The sequence below is a fragment of the Sphaeramia orbicularis genome, chromosome 18 (assembly GCF_902148855.1).
Source record: "Sphaeramia orbicularis chromosome 18, fSphaOr1.1, whole genome shotgun sequence".
NCBI classification, from domain to species: Eukaryota; Metazoa; Chordata; class Actinopteri; order Kurtiformes; family Apogonidae; genus Sphaeramia; species Sphaeramia orbicularis.
Window position 1 is genome coordinate 18,406,189 of NC_043974.1, and position 16,539 is coordinate 18,422,727.

The 16,539-nt window shown below is 37.9% G+C and overlaps 1 protein-coding gene across 3 annotated transcripts in view; it reads right to left on the minus strand.

Annotated features, from left to right (window-relative positions):
• pde5ab (phosphodiesterase 5A, cGMP-specific, b) overlaps window positions 1–16,539 on the minus strand; it is a 137,000-nt gene that overhangs the window by 41,626 nt on the left and 78,835 nt on the right. For all 3 annotated transcript variants that reach the window (XM_030162524.1, XM_030162523.1, XM_030162522.1), the window contains exon 8: window positions 6,592–6,659. In XM_030162524.1, coding sequence (XP_030018384.1) covers window positions 6,592–6,659 — 68 coding nt within the window. The remainder of the gene's footprint in view (window positions 1–6,591; window positions 6,660–16,539) is intronic.

The following is a 16,539-nucleotide window of genomic DNA, read 5'->3' on the forward strand; positions in this document are numbered from 1 at the left end:
TGTATTAGTGGACGACAGAAAGCACGACAAACAAAAATGTTTTTAGTGGGTGTGTGTGAGGGAGAAGAAAAGGGAGACATTTAAGCGTGTATTTGTGTTTTGCTTGGTTTCGAAACTCCTATCCGTGAGCAAAGCTTCGGGTTTTGGAAGACTGTGGGGCTTCAGGATAATTATAACAATGTGTTCTGTCCAGACTGGCCTCAAATCAGCACACACGCACCCTATTCACACACACGGACTGCACAGTAACTGCATTTGTGCTCCATTTTAATCACTCAAATACACCTAAATTCCATGTTTCCTTTCCCCGTCTCTGTGATTGACTTTAAACGAGGCCGCAGAATAGCTACCGGCATCAAACTACTACAAACCATGACAGCTCTAAACCTCCTTTCAGTCCGGGGCCAGAATCAGGCTCTAAATGCAGAAAAAAAGTTAACTGCTCCCACTTTGTCAACCCGGTAAACTCCACCCGCCGCTCCTTCAAGCCGGATCAACCTCAGTTCAGCTTGAATGAACTTCCTGCTTCAGCAGAACAGACGCAGTGTCGTTGGAAAGCTACAGCCTGGGGTTAATATCACTATAAAAAGCCTCCTGTGGTTCCAGCTAGTCAAAGCTAACATCCTGCGGGGCCCTCCCTTCCTCTGCCTCATTGGCCCAGTTGGAGCTGCCCATTTTTGCTATATCACAACGCTCCCGGATGACACCAAGTACATACAGACAGTGGTATTTAAAGATAGCTATTAGAGTAGAAACAGTGATGGGAGCAACAGAAGGATGCAGTGTAGGAAGACGCTATGGAGGATGAGACTAAATAAGACATCTGGTTTGTGTCACCACAAACACTTCAGTATTTTTTCCCCCTTGTCTCTTCCCTGATCACTTCTACGCTGAGCTGCATTCACACAAAGTTTTCAGACCTTGGACAACCGTGTAAAACGTCTTTTTTGAAAAACAGTAAGCTTAACAGATCAGACAGGTCCCATCTGTTTCACCAATAAAAAACAGGGTCACAAGCCGCTCTGTATCAGGCTTTATTGACTCATCTCTGCCAAGAACAGGTATTAGTGCAAAAACACAGCCTATAAAACCCTGATATAAAGCATGGTATTCGGCCTTTTTCTCTGCAGTTTTCCCTTACCTTTAAAGGCTTTAAACTGTCCTGTTGGGCTGTGCTTAAAGACAAAGTTGCTAGTTTTATGCATCTTTCTTAATGTTGACAAATTCAATGAAAAAAGCATGTCTTCTCTTAATACCTTGAAATTGACAGAGCAGGGAACCACATATAAATCCTATTTTCCCCTCCAGATTAACATACTGTACATATTAGAACCTCTTTTGAGTATTTACAGCTAATTTCATGGAATAGTATTGTTTTTTTTTTTTGAGTAGTTTTGAAGAAGGGTAGTAGTTAATTGCCACAAAATGTGTTTCCTTCCCACTGCAACCATAGAGCTTCTTGTTGTGAAATAGCATCTTTAATGGTTTGGTGTGTGGTATTTAATGGCATATGCTTAACAGGGTTAAAGTTGTCCCATGCATCTAACCTTTTGCACATATGTGGCTGACATAATGTATAAGTTATGTAGTAGTTTTTATAGTTGTAAAAAATCAAATATGTTGTTATTCAAGTGTGTTGTCAATTTGACTGCCAGGTTTTGTTAATCCTATATATTTTCAGATGGTTAAGAGGGGTAAATGCATATTTGGCATTGATCAGATTCCTTTAGATGTGATCTGGACGTGATGTACTGCTCTACTTTATGTCTCAGTACAGAGGGTTGAAAAAGTGCCTTCACTTTTCCACAACATACAGTATATTTAGTCTTTTGATTTGGACAGAGGAGAGAGCTGCCGAAGAAAGTTTTCTAATTTTGGTATTTTTTTCCTCCTAATTTTGGCTCCCAAAGCTTTAAAGCAACTCAAAGATGACTGACAGAAGATAAGAACCAAAAGTGTTTGATTTCATGCACCATAAGTTGTGTTTCTGTCCCATTTGATATTAAACTACCATACTGTCACTGGCAACTGGAATATGGTGGCATCAGGAGACTGCATATCCCACCAGCCTGCACAAAGTTAAAAAGTGGTATTTGCTCATGATGTTATCTTTGTTCCATTGGCTTAAGCCACTGAGAACAGACTATTCATAACAGTATAAATACATAAAGTATAACAGGAAGTATTCAGAAAATGGCACCTTGAATCAGTTAGTAACATAAGTAGAAAACTTAACTCTGATCTGCGATTGATACTGACTCAAAAGTCTTGTGCAATTCACCCAAAAGCTGTCGAGGAGTCAAACATTAAGAGTAAAAGACACCACTCCCCCGCAAACCTGATAAATAGCAACAAGTATACTAGAAAGATAGAGACTAATTTTCTAGTTCTGCACAGGAAACTATAACATATGGACATTTTATGCTGAAGACATATGATGGGGTCATTAGGTTGATACCAGGAAGCTCTCTTGTCTTTTTCTCTTGTTTTAGCAACAGTCTTTATCTTCATCTGTGTGAAAAGTGCTTAAGATACTTTACAGATCCAATACACGACAACAACAACACATACATGCGATACTGTAGCGATCACAACTGCCCACATGCATGCACATACACAATCCAATTTTGTTGCTTGGGCTGAGATTGAGATTGAATTTCAGATGCTGCATAGCAACTGGGGAGGCCAGGCCACCCTGGAGACGAGGAGGGAGGGATAGAGGGGGGGTGCTAGGGGAGTGTGTGTGGGGGTTTCTACCTCATTGCGTCTTAAATCAGATTACAGTTTATTCACTCCTCAAGCTGGAGCATGGGCTGATGTCAGGAAGCTCTGCAGCTGTAGCCTCGTCCAATCATTCCTCTTCCTGTTCTGACCTACCCATCCTGCCTGTAGTTCCTTAACTCATTTGGTTCACATTCAATTGATGCTACTCCATCTTCACTTCTAAGCTCATTTTGTGCATATTTCTTCTAGTCATGTCTTTTTCCTGTTCTGTTTTTTTCCTGTGCAAATGAAAGTTATGCTGTTTAATAAGCAATTTCTGGGAGACAAAGGGGACAAATGAGCAGTCTCCTTGCTAGATTGTTATTAAATTAAATCCAGATTGTATTTAATTAGTGTAATTGTAAGTTTATGTGATTATTTACCTGAAAACCTTCCACTTTCTTAACATTTAATACCCACTCAGACAACCAAAACATGATCCACATTTTTCTTTGTTTGGGCAACTTCAACACACAGTAAGAGTGTGGGAAAGGTAAGGAAATGATTCTTGAGTAAAGCCTCCCACACACTGTGCAATTTTAACAAGTTCACAGCAAGCCACACTGTACGACATAAATTTGGGTATGACATGAAGTTTGCTGTGTGCACATCGCAGGATGCTGTGTGTAGATTGTACGATGAAAACACAAGCTGAATCGCAGCTACGATGTACGTGAGTTGTCGTGAATGAAGAATTAAACTATCAGTGTGCGCAATCCATCCATTAAAAACAATAATAGGAAGAAGTAACAGAACACTCACCTCCTGTGGCATTTATATGTTTGGACAGAAAGTCAAAAAAAAGAAGGAGGAGAATATGGATGTGGTCGTGGCTCTGAAAGAGAGGCTAACTTGGGATGCCAATTTTGCAGAGCTTGATATAAGTACGTGTTAGCATCTGCTAGCATTTAACATTAGCATTTACTGTTATGGTCTGTCAGTTAGTGGATGTAGGTCAAAGCTGCAGTCACACTGTGAGATGATCACCCCAAATTTCTGACAGTGTCAAAATTTTATCGCAGGCTGTCTTTGGTCGCAAGGCCAAGACAACGGCCATCCTTGAACCTGTCTCACAGTGCAACATAGGACCACCGATTTAGGCCCAAGACCAAAGATTTTGCCACAATTCTCTCATGATTGTTATCTTTAATCTGCGATGGCCAAAAATCGCGTGTGTGGGAGCCTTTAACTGTAGGAGTGAACTTCATTCACATGCAGCTGTGTCATATGTCTTCTTTCATACTCAAGTTCAAAGCTATGCTCAAACTGTGAGACTTAGTGCTAAGTTTGGGTTTAATGCTCATCAGTTTTTTTTTTGTTCACATCTGTTCCTGTTCAGATTGTCTACCAATCCCACTGTGAACTAGCCACCATCCTGAACTGACCTGGATGTACATTAAAGGACAAACAACATCAAATACAGAAAACTGACATAAAGAAATAAACACTGAAGTCAGCATTTATGGTTTAATCTATAATCTGATGTGCAAGCGATAACAAGGGCTCACATTATTGTAGAGAAAACAGATATGAGTCGCATATCAGCAGAAAAGGTTTTAAGCCACCTTTGCTTGAAGCGTGAGCACAACCTAAGAGACCCAATAAAACCTGACTAACAGTGTAACTCATAACAACTTTTGGAATGTGGAGTGGGAAGTGTAAGCCTCCAGTGGATTGTACTGAGTTCTGCTTAATCTAAACAGCTTTGGAAGCTATAATATACAGGTCAGAAACACACAGAGTTTATAAGAAACCAGCTACTTTAGCTAAAAGGGATTTTACGGTTAAGCTTCATCCACTGTGAAAGCCCGACTCAACATATGCGACTAATAGAGCCGTCACAGGTAATAAGAACTGACCTCAAAATATCCATGAGTGAATGTAAAAGGTGCACTTTATAATGATAAACAGGCAGCGATTAAGGATGTATTAAAAAATGTCTAAATAAAAGGTATCAAGCCAAAAACATCCAGCTACTAAGAAAGATAACAATGTTGAGCTTTGGGCACTTTTCCTGGATGTAGATAGACCTAGTATCTTATCAGATGAAAGATGAAATAAACACAAAAATTGCAAGTCAGTCTGCAATTTCTGGCTTACTCTTCAAAGAACATGCTCATTTCCTACCACAGTGCATTGCTTGATTTACAGGGTTTGAAAGGAACACCTGAGAAGCTCCAACACCAGCAGGTTTGTCATTAGGTGATCAAATCTCAGAAGACTATCCATCACACTGAAGGGTAATTAAAAAGTAATTAAAAAAAAAAAAAAAAAAAAAAAAAACATCCATGATTAAAAACTCCACTGACAGTCTCTACCCTGTTTCTGTGTCATTTACAGTTGCATTACTTTTTTTCCTGTCTGCTGTTTGGGTCAGAGTTTAACACACAGATACAGGAGAAGAACTTCCTGCTGCATTCAGGTGCACCTTGTAAACTGTGAAATCTATACTTGAATGTCCACAAAAGGTGTGTAAAAGATTTACAGTCAAACTTTACAACTGTTTTGAGTCTAACTACACTCATTACATGATTCTGAATATGGCTATAGAGTCTTTAAGAGGCTGAGACCAGGGTGATTAGTGTTGGATATTGGAGGTGTTGATGTGTGACAAGAGTAGTTCAGGGACATCGCAATGACAGAGAATCACATGAAACACGACAACTCTGAAATAGGTTAGATTATTGCACTTCAAACTTGTCTGCTATTACTAAATTATTGTTTGTTTTAATTTGATTACCTATCTTATAAAACCTATATTCTTTTATGGCATGTGGCGCTGACCTAAGGGTTTAATAGAAAAATAAATAAATAAATAAATAAATAAATAAAAAGATTATAAATTTTTGTAAAGGGCCTGCCAGAAATCAGTCTCTCTTTATGCCTTCACTACATATTTAGAACATTTTTGGTACTATTTGTTGCCATCAAAGTACTCTCAATCATACCGGAGTTGGCAAAAAAAGCAATTCTACAGTCTATACTGTTGTGTCACGGTGGTTTGATAAGCCTCAACCAACAAACAAAGTAACTGATGGAGGTTTTCTGTATTTACAAGGTAAAATCATGACCCCCATGTGAGTCCTGTGAATCTGAAAGTTGTAGCATTTGTAGGCTGACAATTTGGTTAAAAAGAATAAAAAAATAAAGGGGTCTGTAACAGATAAAGAAGATATTTTTGCATATTTGTCATTTTTCATGTGTATTATTGCTTGTATTGATGTGTTTCATCATGAATAAGTCATACAATTCTGTTTACAGCTCAAATTACATGTTTCAACTTGAGTCATTATCAGGCGGAGGCTCTTCTAAATGGAAACGTTATCAAATTATACATTGAACTAAACATCAATATCCATCAATATGGGAAAAATCTGCCTTCACTGGTTTCTGTATTTTTTTGTACTTATTTGAGCACAATGAAAATTTTTGTGAGTGTCATTAAAGAATTAGTCCTAAGGTTTATTACCTCCGCCAAGGAGGTTATGTTTTTGCCAGGGTTTGTCTGTCTGTCTGTCTGTTTGTTTGTCTGTCCGTTAGTGTGCAACATAACTCAAAAAGTTATGGACAGATTTTGATGAAATTTTCAGGGTTTGTTGGAAATGGGATAAGGAAGAAATGATTAAATTTTGGTGGTGATCGGGGGTGGGGGGGCCCACGGGGGGGGCCACTGATCAGCCTTGGCGGAGGTCTGCGCTCTCCGAGTGCTTCTAGTTTAAATTTGCAGACAGTCTCTAACTTATAACCTGTAGAGCAGTTGGAATCCACCTCAAAGGCAAGCTACACAACTTTAATTTTATAAGTTTCAGTTGAGAGGGATCCCGTTACCTTTTGGGAGCATCGAGGACATCACCCAGCTCCTCGTATTCCATGTGAAAGACACTGGAGAAAGAATTCTGTAAAATGAATACATACATACATTAGTTTATCATTCTGAAATATGGCTGATGACTGGTGTAAAACTAATGACACAAACATTAAAGTGCATTATTATAGTTGATAACGGTCCATGCTTCCCTGCAGGTCCACCCTTTGTGTTTTCTGCATGTATTCAGTTCCTCATTCCTTCCAATCAAGCCATTACTGCAAAATAAAACCTTAAAATACCCAGAGTTAATCAGCTGTACCGTGTATACAACCTAAAACATGTCTCCACGCTTGAAAACAAGGATGTTGATCTATCACCCGTCATGCCTTGCCAGAAGGAGCGTTTATTTTGACATTCCAGTCCTCCTTTTGCTTTTCCCCCCTTATAGGGATTTGTTTTCGCTCAACCTGCACTCCTGAGCCCTCGCAAAGGATCCTTTTTCCATTTTTAAGAGGTGGGGACAGGATGTTAAAGATGGTCAAGGTTTCTTCGTTTTGGAAAAATTCAGCCCCCCCCCGTCTTTGCATGTGCACACACACACACCCCTTTAGTCTTCGGCATTTGTTCACTATGATCTACCTAGGTGAAGGTAATAAAGCTGTTTAAAACAGAGAAAGGACCCTGCAATGTTATGACATTTATAGAGGTCGCTGGCAAGAGGGAAAGTTTATAACAGGATGACAAGGGATAATGGAATTTTTGTCTTGTTTGTAGGAATATTGAAATAAATCGGACTTGTCTTCTCATATTCGTTGGGGGGCATCTGTCAAGACTTCACGTACATGTCAAGGAAGGACAGAGGGATCGTTTGTTATCAGCCAAAAGGAGTTTCATATGCAACTATAAGTCACCGACAGATACATAAATCTCACTGTCTCTGTTATCAGTTGGAAAGAAAACATAAAAGAAAGTAAGACTATTGGTTTTCAAAATACACCATCACTTTTTAAAGTTTACATACACAGATTTTCTAAGTTTTTGTGTTGTTGTTAATTCCGTGCTTGCTACAGAGCAGTGTTGTAATCTATAATTGCAATATAAACTGAGGCAGGGAGTAGCACCATTAATATTAGCATGAACAAACCTGGCTGAAAGGGCCAGTAATGACTAAATCTGAGCTTTGCCAGTACACAGTTGTACTGTCCAGAGTCATGTAACACATGTAATGAAGGCTCTGTGGGAATTTAACAACAGCTATCAAATGTATTTATTTAAACAGTAATACAGAGGATTAATAAAAAGCTGCATTTAATGGTGTAACGATAACGTGAACTTCAATATAAACAAAATCAAGGAGCTGCAAAGAAGTGCAACACATGTCAGCACATTGTCAGTCACCATCATTTCAAATAAGAAGTACATTTTATTTATTCTATTTGTGAGTTATGTGCAGAATATTGGCCATAATTGTACTTTTGCAGAACTTCATGATGTTGCAGTGAGCCTGACCTTTGACCTTGTGAATGTAAAATGTCCTAATGCCATCATTTTATGATTCACACTATTACACATTTTGTGAAATTTTGTCATAACTGGTGCATCAGTTGCTGAGTTGTGATCATTGTGACTAGGGGTGTAAGAAAATATCAGTTCTGCAATATATCACGATGTTTAATTTCACAATACTGTATCGATATTAAAAAGTACTGTATCGATATTTTTAGGTATTTATTCAAATGCAGATATTGTGGAGGTTCATTTTTGTTTTTCTTTTTTGTTTATATTTTATTATTATTATTTAACACTCTTTTATTAAATAATGTTAATTCCTTTGTTGGGATTGAACTAAAATAATGTTCTGATGTTAGTTCTGAACTAACAGAATATGAACATTTGAACAGGATCTTAATCTGTAATGTCTGTAAAACAGAATTTCAGTTTGAACACAGGAACATTTTGTGATATAACATTGGATCCTGTTCTGATCAAATAAAAATGTGTTTAGTATTTGTGCATATGTCTGCTGTAATTCAATTCTTCAAGGAAATAATCATTTTTAAAAAAGAAACAAACAAAAAATGGCCTTTTTAACAGTATCATGATATATCGTATCGTGATCCTAGTATTGTGATTTGTATCGTATTGCCAGATTCTTGCCAACACACAGCCCTAATTGTGACAGTGAACTTTGACCATGTTTGAGTTCACTGTCTGATGTGAAGAAATTTCCTCAAGGTGTTCCTAAGATAACATGTTAATAAGGTCAAAAATAATGACAAGTTTTCACATTATTACAACAAACTACACTAGAGTTGCACAATTAAACAAATCCACAATTATAATGTCGTGCAATTAATTCACTATTATAGGTCCACTGTATGTATGGTGACACTTTGGTTTTAGCCACACCAAGCATAGAGAGCTGCTATCTATTACCATATCTGTATTTTTGATACCCAGTAATCTGTGCATTTTCCTTGATAACCAAACTAACAGACTCAAACTGCAAACACAGTATTATTCACAATAACAATAACATCACTGTTTCTCCAAATCATGTAGCCCTAAACAATATTCTTTTGTTAATTGTTTTTCCAACTAACTGTACGTTGTATCAACTCTGTGTCTGTCACCAACCAAATACTTTCAGTTTATTTGAGAACGGATTTGATATTTACATCTTGTAAACTCTTAGTCTTGCTTTGAACATGACAAATCTTCCCCACTTTCATTATTTACTGGCAGATGAGGCCAACAAAAGTTCCTGACATCAAAGTAATTTCTTGAGATTTCCAAGCCTAACCTGCAGATAAGTGGCAGATCAGGGACACATACAGCTGTGTATGAATATTTTAGTCATTCATTTAAAAAAAATAATAAAATCTGAAATACAGGCAGGTTGGTTTCAGGAAAGACAGAGAGAAAATAACAAAGAGCAGGCGCTTTGAAAGGAGAGACTGGTACAACATTGACACACAAACACACACATGCACACAATCCAATATGTTTCAGGAGGCTTGTAGCCAATTCCAAATTTTTCAGCAGTGGGGGAGAGTTAAACAACACAGAAGAACAAAACACAACTCCTTTTGGCAAGCCAGATGTCAAACCTTATCATGTATCATTCACTCACGCTAACACAAAACACACACATCCATGCATGGAGATCATACACATACCAGCACAACCACAGTCCTTCATGTGGCCACAGACCTATGCATACCTGCAAAAAACATGCACGTACTCAAGGCCGCAAATACCTTTGCACATGCACACACACAAACATACACAGCAGGCAACGATGAATATACCGAAAAAAGTATACATGCACACTAATACACCTCTGTTTCCATGAAGATGCCATTCACTACAGTAACATTACATGAGCCAATGCAGGCCGGCATCTTAAAAACTCTGTTATTGTTGGTACTTGGTTGAGAGTCAAAGAGCAGCGCTGTCATTTACAAGACTTCCTACAGGAAAGCTCCTTTCCTGGAGAAAAGGGTATGTTAAAATCCACAGCCCTGTGGGTCCGGTTTGAGGGAATACAGACGTTTATGCTGACACCTGTGTATAGCAGGCTGCCTGAGAGATACAGCCAGTAAAAGTCTCTAATCTCAGAGTAAATGTTTGGTAAGGAAAGAGAGAGAGAGAGAAAGAAAGATGGGGGGAGGGGTATGGATGACAGGGAGACAGCTGGTCTGGCAATGCTGAGGTCATGTGAGGGACACACACACCTTACAGAGTGGGTTGAACAAAGATGATAAGGCTCGGTAAATAAATCAATATATCTGCAGTTCTGCTTCAGTTATTTTCCTCTCCTTCCTCATTTTTTCTCTGCATATAGATTGAGCTTAGTTACACTGAAACAGCTCACCCAGATTTACTTTAATTTACATCTGCTAAAGCAAATACTGAGTATATTCAGAAAGACATCAAACTGGAAATGACGATTACAGCTCAGACTTTAACAGGGTGCAATTTGTCAAAAAACAGATGGGGGATGATTTTTTTTTGTTTTATTTTTTTTTCAATCATGAATAAACAAGCAATCAACAGACTTAATTCTTTTTTAAGTTAACGGTAGGCCCTATTACATGTCACACAGTTGAACATTCACCCCCCCAACAAATCGCACCCTGGACATTAACTAATGTCTAGTAGCTTATGTTAGCCTCATGGGTGCTGTATGTACACAACAACACATGCATGTGCCAGTGCTGTTGGTGCTGCAGTGTGCACCTGAACCAAATGTCACAGCAGTTCTTCCAATCACTGTCCAGATATCACACTCAAACGTCAAATTTAGAGATGTATCTGAAGCAGATATTTTAGTTACGTAGAGTAACACAACTTTGTATCTGTATATTTAGCATTTCCCACAAGCAGTGTTTGAATGAAGCAATGCTCTGGTCTCTATTTCATTTGGAAATAAAAGTTGTTCCACTGCTTCTGGTATGAGGAGGTCGCCACTCGCTGGGATGTATTAGGCTCTTGTTGAGATTGTGGCAGGTCACATTAGAATATGGTGTACTGGACTGGGCATCCTCACTGGAGAACTATTCAAATTCCATTATAATTACACTAATATACCTGTACTTGTCTCAGTAAAGTATGGAAAACCTGATAATGTGTGTATGGAGTCTATCTGTATTTCAAATCTTATAATGTGTTATTTTTTGTGATCTGCCTTAGGACTTCTGTTGTAAATTAATCTGTCTTATCTGCATCTTCATAATCACATCCATCAACTCGCACCGTCTGTATTAACTGCACAGATGATATAAAAGTAGTGTCAATTTAAACAAGAAGCAAGAATATCACAGAGCAATATCTTAACATCTGAACAAATAAAACTAAACTATCTTGTGACTAAAGCAGAGCCAGCTTTTAATGCCAAAGACTGTTTAATCAACTGTGGCTATTATTCAAATTAATCAGTTATTGAAAGTTCAACTTATAAAAGCTGCATCAATAGCCAGGGTAATGTTGAAAACTTCATCTCAGTAGGTCTAAAATGGTTATAATAAATGCCAGGCAAAGTTAAATGCCAGTGTTTTGTAACTGAATACAGACCACTTCAACAGCATAGCATTCCACATCCACTTATCCCAGACCTAAACACAAATATTGAATGGTGAATTGGCAATGTTGCTGATACTTTGTGGAACTAATATTTACAATAACTTGATATTCAGCACAGGAAGCCATCAGCCCAGTGGAATGAATTATGAAACGTAACTTCTTGTTGGGATTGGTAGTGAGGTTGGAAATTGCAGTGATGTGGGTAAGTGGATAAATGCACATTAAAGCCTATGTATTGGAAAATGTTATTAATGTGAAAAATAAGACACCAAAGAAAGGATTGATACTGACAAGTTAAGCATAAATATTTCATCCTTAAACATTAAAAAAATTTAGTGCACAACTTGCTTTCCCAACAGCCACACAACAGCTGCTAAACGGACAATAATGTGTACTTAAGTTCCAATTCTGTGGCGTCAGTTTTTATAACTAACCTACCATTCAACTGTATTTACAGTCATTTGACAGTCGACCTGTCAGATGCATCAGATTTTGTTGAAAGGTTTCTAGTTTGGGTAATAAACCTGTTGAAGTGTTAGTAAATGAATGTTACAAATGGGGTGTTTTTACGTTAAACATTTGCTAAGTTAGAAAGTCCTACACACTCAAGGCCAGAAGTAAGAGGTACACTAAGGGAAGTGTTTGTAAAGGTTTTAAAATGAATGCTAAACACCCACTAGACCACAGGTGTCAAACATGTGGCCCAGGGGCCAAATCTGGCCCACCGAAGGTTCCATTCCGGCCCACGAGATGAAAGTGCAAAAATTAACCTGAACAGTTAAGGTTGCCAAAATCAGTTTAGTTCAGGTTCCACATACAGACCAATGTGATCTACAGTAAAAATAACAACACAATAACCCATAAATAATGACGACAAATTTTCTTTGTGAAAAATTATGTAGAAAAAATTTAAGTGAAAAAAATAACATTACACTGTGAAAATATTTACATTTCCAAAACTATTCTTTCACAATAAAATGCAAATAAATATATAAATAAAAACAAAGATGAACAACCTGAAATGTGCAATTTGAACAATATTTTGCCTGTTATTAAATGTTTGGTGCATTCATGGATCCACTGTGATCTGTAGTTGTGTTAATAATAAGAGATGGAATATTGTAGAAATTGTTCAAATTTTAGTTCCAAACTCCAACATTTTTACAATATTCTGCCTGTGACCAAATGTTTATGTAACATTGCGTGTAAATGTACATGTATAAATAACAAGTCGAAGCATAATATTGTTAAAATTGCACTAATTTTTCAAATGAAATTTCTGTTTTTTTCAGGTTATTCACATCTTTTTTGTAAAATGTAAATATTTTCAGAATTTAATTGGGGGTTTTTTGTACTAAAACAAAATGAAAAACTAGGATTTGTCACTATTTATAAGTTATTATTTCATTATTTTACTGGTGTGGCCCACTTAAGATCAAATTGGGCTAAGTATGGCCCCTGAACTAAAATGAGTTTGACACCCCTGCACTAGACTAAGTAAAATACTAATATGCAAAAAGGAATGGCTTGATCCAAATTATGGCCATGATTCCTGTTGGTACAAATGTAGAAAAAAAACCCAAAAAAACCCAAGTGGTCCCAGGCACAACGAACTCCGCCGAACTCTGTAGCTTATTTTGGCATCGATCCAGCTCATGTCATCATGTCTATCCATGTGCTGATGTCAGCATATCAGGTGTCTCTATATATGTGGCAAGTTTAAAGTAAATTGAAACAAAATTGATGTTTTTATAGACATGTGAAGTTTTGCCCATTATAAGTAAACGGGAGAAAAAAAAAAGATTTAAAAAATTCATACAAAAATTTTAACTTTGACCTACTTTTCCCAAAATGTAATCAAATCTGTTCTGGGCCACTGGCAATCTAGAAACCCAATTTGGTTTAAATTCAACCAATAGTTTTGCTGCTCGAGTGTTAACAAACAAACCAAACCAAAAACAATACCCCTCGCCTCCACTTCAGCAGCGGGGTAACAACTTACTGACACTCAGGAAAGCAAGCAGGGTAGAAGCACAACCCATCAGACAGTTTAGCCCAAAATTCATCTGATCTCTTGCTACAGCGCTGATCTATGGTTGCACGGTTGCATTTTGCTGCTGTTTCAGTCACAGATAGTTTCCTACCAAATATTTGATGAATACAATAACAGGAATCCTGTTTTGGAAGGTCCATCAGTAGGGATGGAAACCAAACCACAGCACTAAATGGACTAAATGGACTCCGTGGCCAAATTATTAAAGACCATTTTCTTCTGCAGTAAATCATATATGACATTAGAATCTATGGTAATGATTCATATAAAGAATATTAATTATATATTAATTGTACAGGATGTTGGATGTGTCTCTAGTTCATCACAGGGCTGACATACTGAGGAACAACCATTCACTCTCACATTCACACCTACAGGAGATTTAGATTGACCAAGTAACCATTTAATGTGTATGTTTATTGGATGGTGGGAGGAAGCTGGAGTTCCACACAGACACAGTGAGAACATGCAAACTACACAAAGAAAAGCCCACACTCACTGGTGGTGTATATAGAAAAATCAGCTTCTTCTCAAGCAAAGAAAAGAGACACTTAATCACTGCAAAAAAACAAAAAAAGAAAGTGTTGTTGTGAGGAAACAGGGCTAACCACTATTATGTAAGTTTGTTTGCTTGTTTGTTTATTTATTTTGAATATAACATTAAAACCAACCCACAAAAAGATTTGTATAAAAAGAAAGGATAACATTCGAAAAGAAGCGGGATGAAGTTTAATTTATAATCTCCCGCCCCCTTACCCCATCCTTCTACCTACAATAAATTCCTACGTCAGATCCCATACGTAACTCCAAAATCCTACACATATCAGATTAAATTCTAAGTACAAAACACAAAAATGCTATACAACTCAAGGATAGATTCTGTCCATTTTGCAACAGTATTTCACATCAAAATAAACTCTGTCCCTTTCGTAGCAGTAATAATACCCATATCAAAAACAAAAATAAACTCTGTCCATTTCACGACAATAATACAAAAAACAAAATAAACTCTAAATTGGTTATATTTCAGTAATTTCATCAGATTCTCTATTGATGTACTGATGGCGTTTTTGAGTTTTCTGTTCAGTAAGTTACAGTTGTTAAGTTATACTTTATATCTTCATTCTGATTGTTTTCTGAGAGCTTTACAGTGATCCAGTAGTTGGATTCTGGTAGTTCAGCAAAACCAAGAAAAGACTGAGAAAGTGCATCTGGTACCAAGCCTCAACTATAGCTTGAATATACTGACTCTCAGAGGCGTTTTCTTCTTTTTATTCCATCTACCCAACCAATGAGGCCTTAATAAACCCCCTATTTTCTGGGTGGACAGTCTCATTGCATGTATATTAGCTCTGTCATTTTCTCCTCTGAAAATCGCCCTGAATCACCACCGTTCTTCCAAAGAACTGCTGTTTGCGGTCCAAATTATGGCAGAGCTCTTAACTTGCTGTCGTCATCTTGACCGCCCTGCACTCGCTCTCCACTCTCTCCATAAATACAGAAAGCAGAGAGCGAGACTTGGAAGGAAACACTTTCTTTTTTGTGTCCTTTGCTGTGATTAAGTGGCACTTTTCTCTGCTTGAGAAGAAGCTGATTTAAACATTAATTTTAGAACAATTTATATAAAAAAATCACAAAGGAGCACTTTCTGATTCAAACAAGTATTAAACCTCCGGAGAAAGTAACACAAAAAACCCCACTGTAATTGGGCCTCTACGTTCCTGACACATAGGCTATGTTCATACTGGAGGCAAATGTGGCCCAAATCCGATTTTTTTGCCCATATGTGACCTGTATCCGATCTGCTAAAGACATTTTCAACAGCACAAATCTGATTTTTTCAAATCCAACCTAGGCCACTTTCATATGTGGTTCTAAATCTAATATGAATCTGATATTTTGAAATGTGACTTTAGTCTGAACAGCCACGTCACATTTATCTGACCTTTACATCATTGAAATGCGACAAACATCACAATTCCGCATCCCAGGGGTGTTCCTTCCGTAAACACAGTGCATACTCGCGTGGTCACGTATTACATCAGGACCTCTTTTGGGCATGTGGGTCGCATTCAGTTCACACTCAAAACTGATAGAAGTTGCATTTAGGGCCAGATCTAGTGAAGGTTTGCGTGTATTAAAACGTGTACAAACTCAGTGCACACACAAAAAAATGTACAAATTGATTTAGTAACAGTGTGCACTAAGGGTTGCGTCTTTAAAAGGGGCAAAATAGCGCATCTGCATCCAGACACAGAGAACACAGTTTTCACCCTTGTGTGAACATTTTTTGAATGACGGAAGGAAAAATAATTGAGACGTAAAAATAATTGAGACATATGTGCCCCCCCCCCCCCCCCCCCCCCACACACACACACACACACACATACACACACACACTTTATGGGACTCTTGTGCCAAATGCTACTTTCCCACTTGATCTGATGATTGTAATTAAACATGTGCACTGACATTAGGCTACAGTGTGACAAAATTATGTGTGCCTGACAGTCATTCAATCCAACAACCTCAACGGTCCCCCACCTCTAAAATGAGTCCGGCGCTGCTGCTCTTGCGTCTGGATCATTCTAGTGCACTGTTGCCATTAGTGCTGGCATATCACTGGTTGCCAGATGTCACGCACCCGGGCCGTTTCAAACGTCCAGGGTCCGAAAAGACCTGCTCTCATATCCCAGAGCGGTTTTTCCCAGCGCATTGCCTCCATGACGACAACCAATAGCACACGCAAAATCTTCATTTAAATAGGGCGGTCTCCAAGACTGTTGTCACTTGTGCAGGCAATTTTAGTAAATTACCCACAAACCGCGGA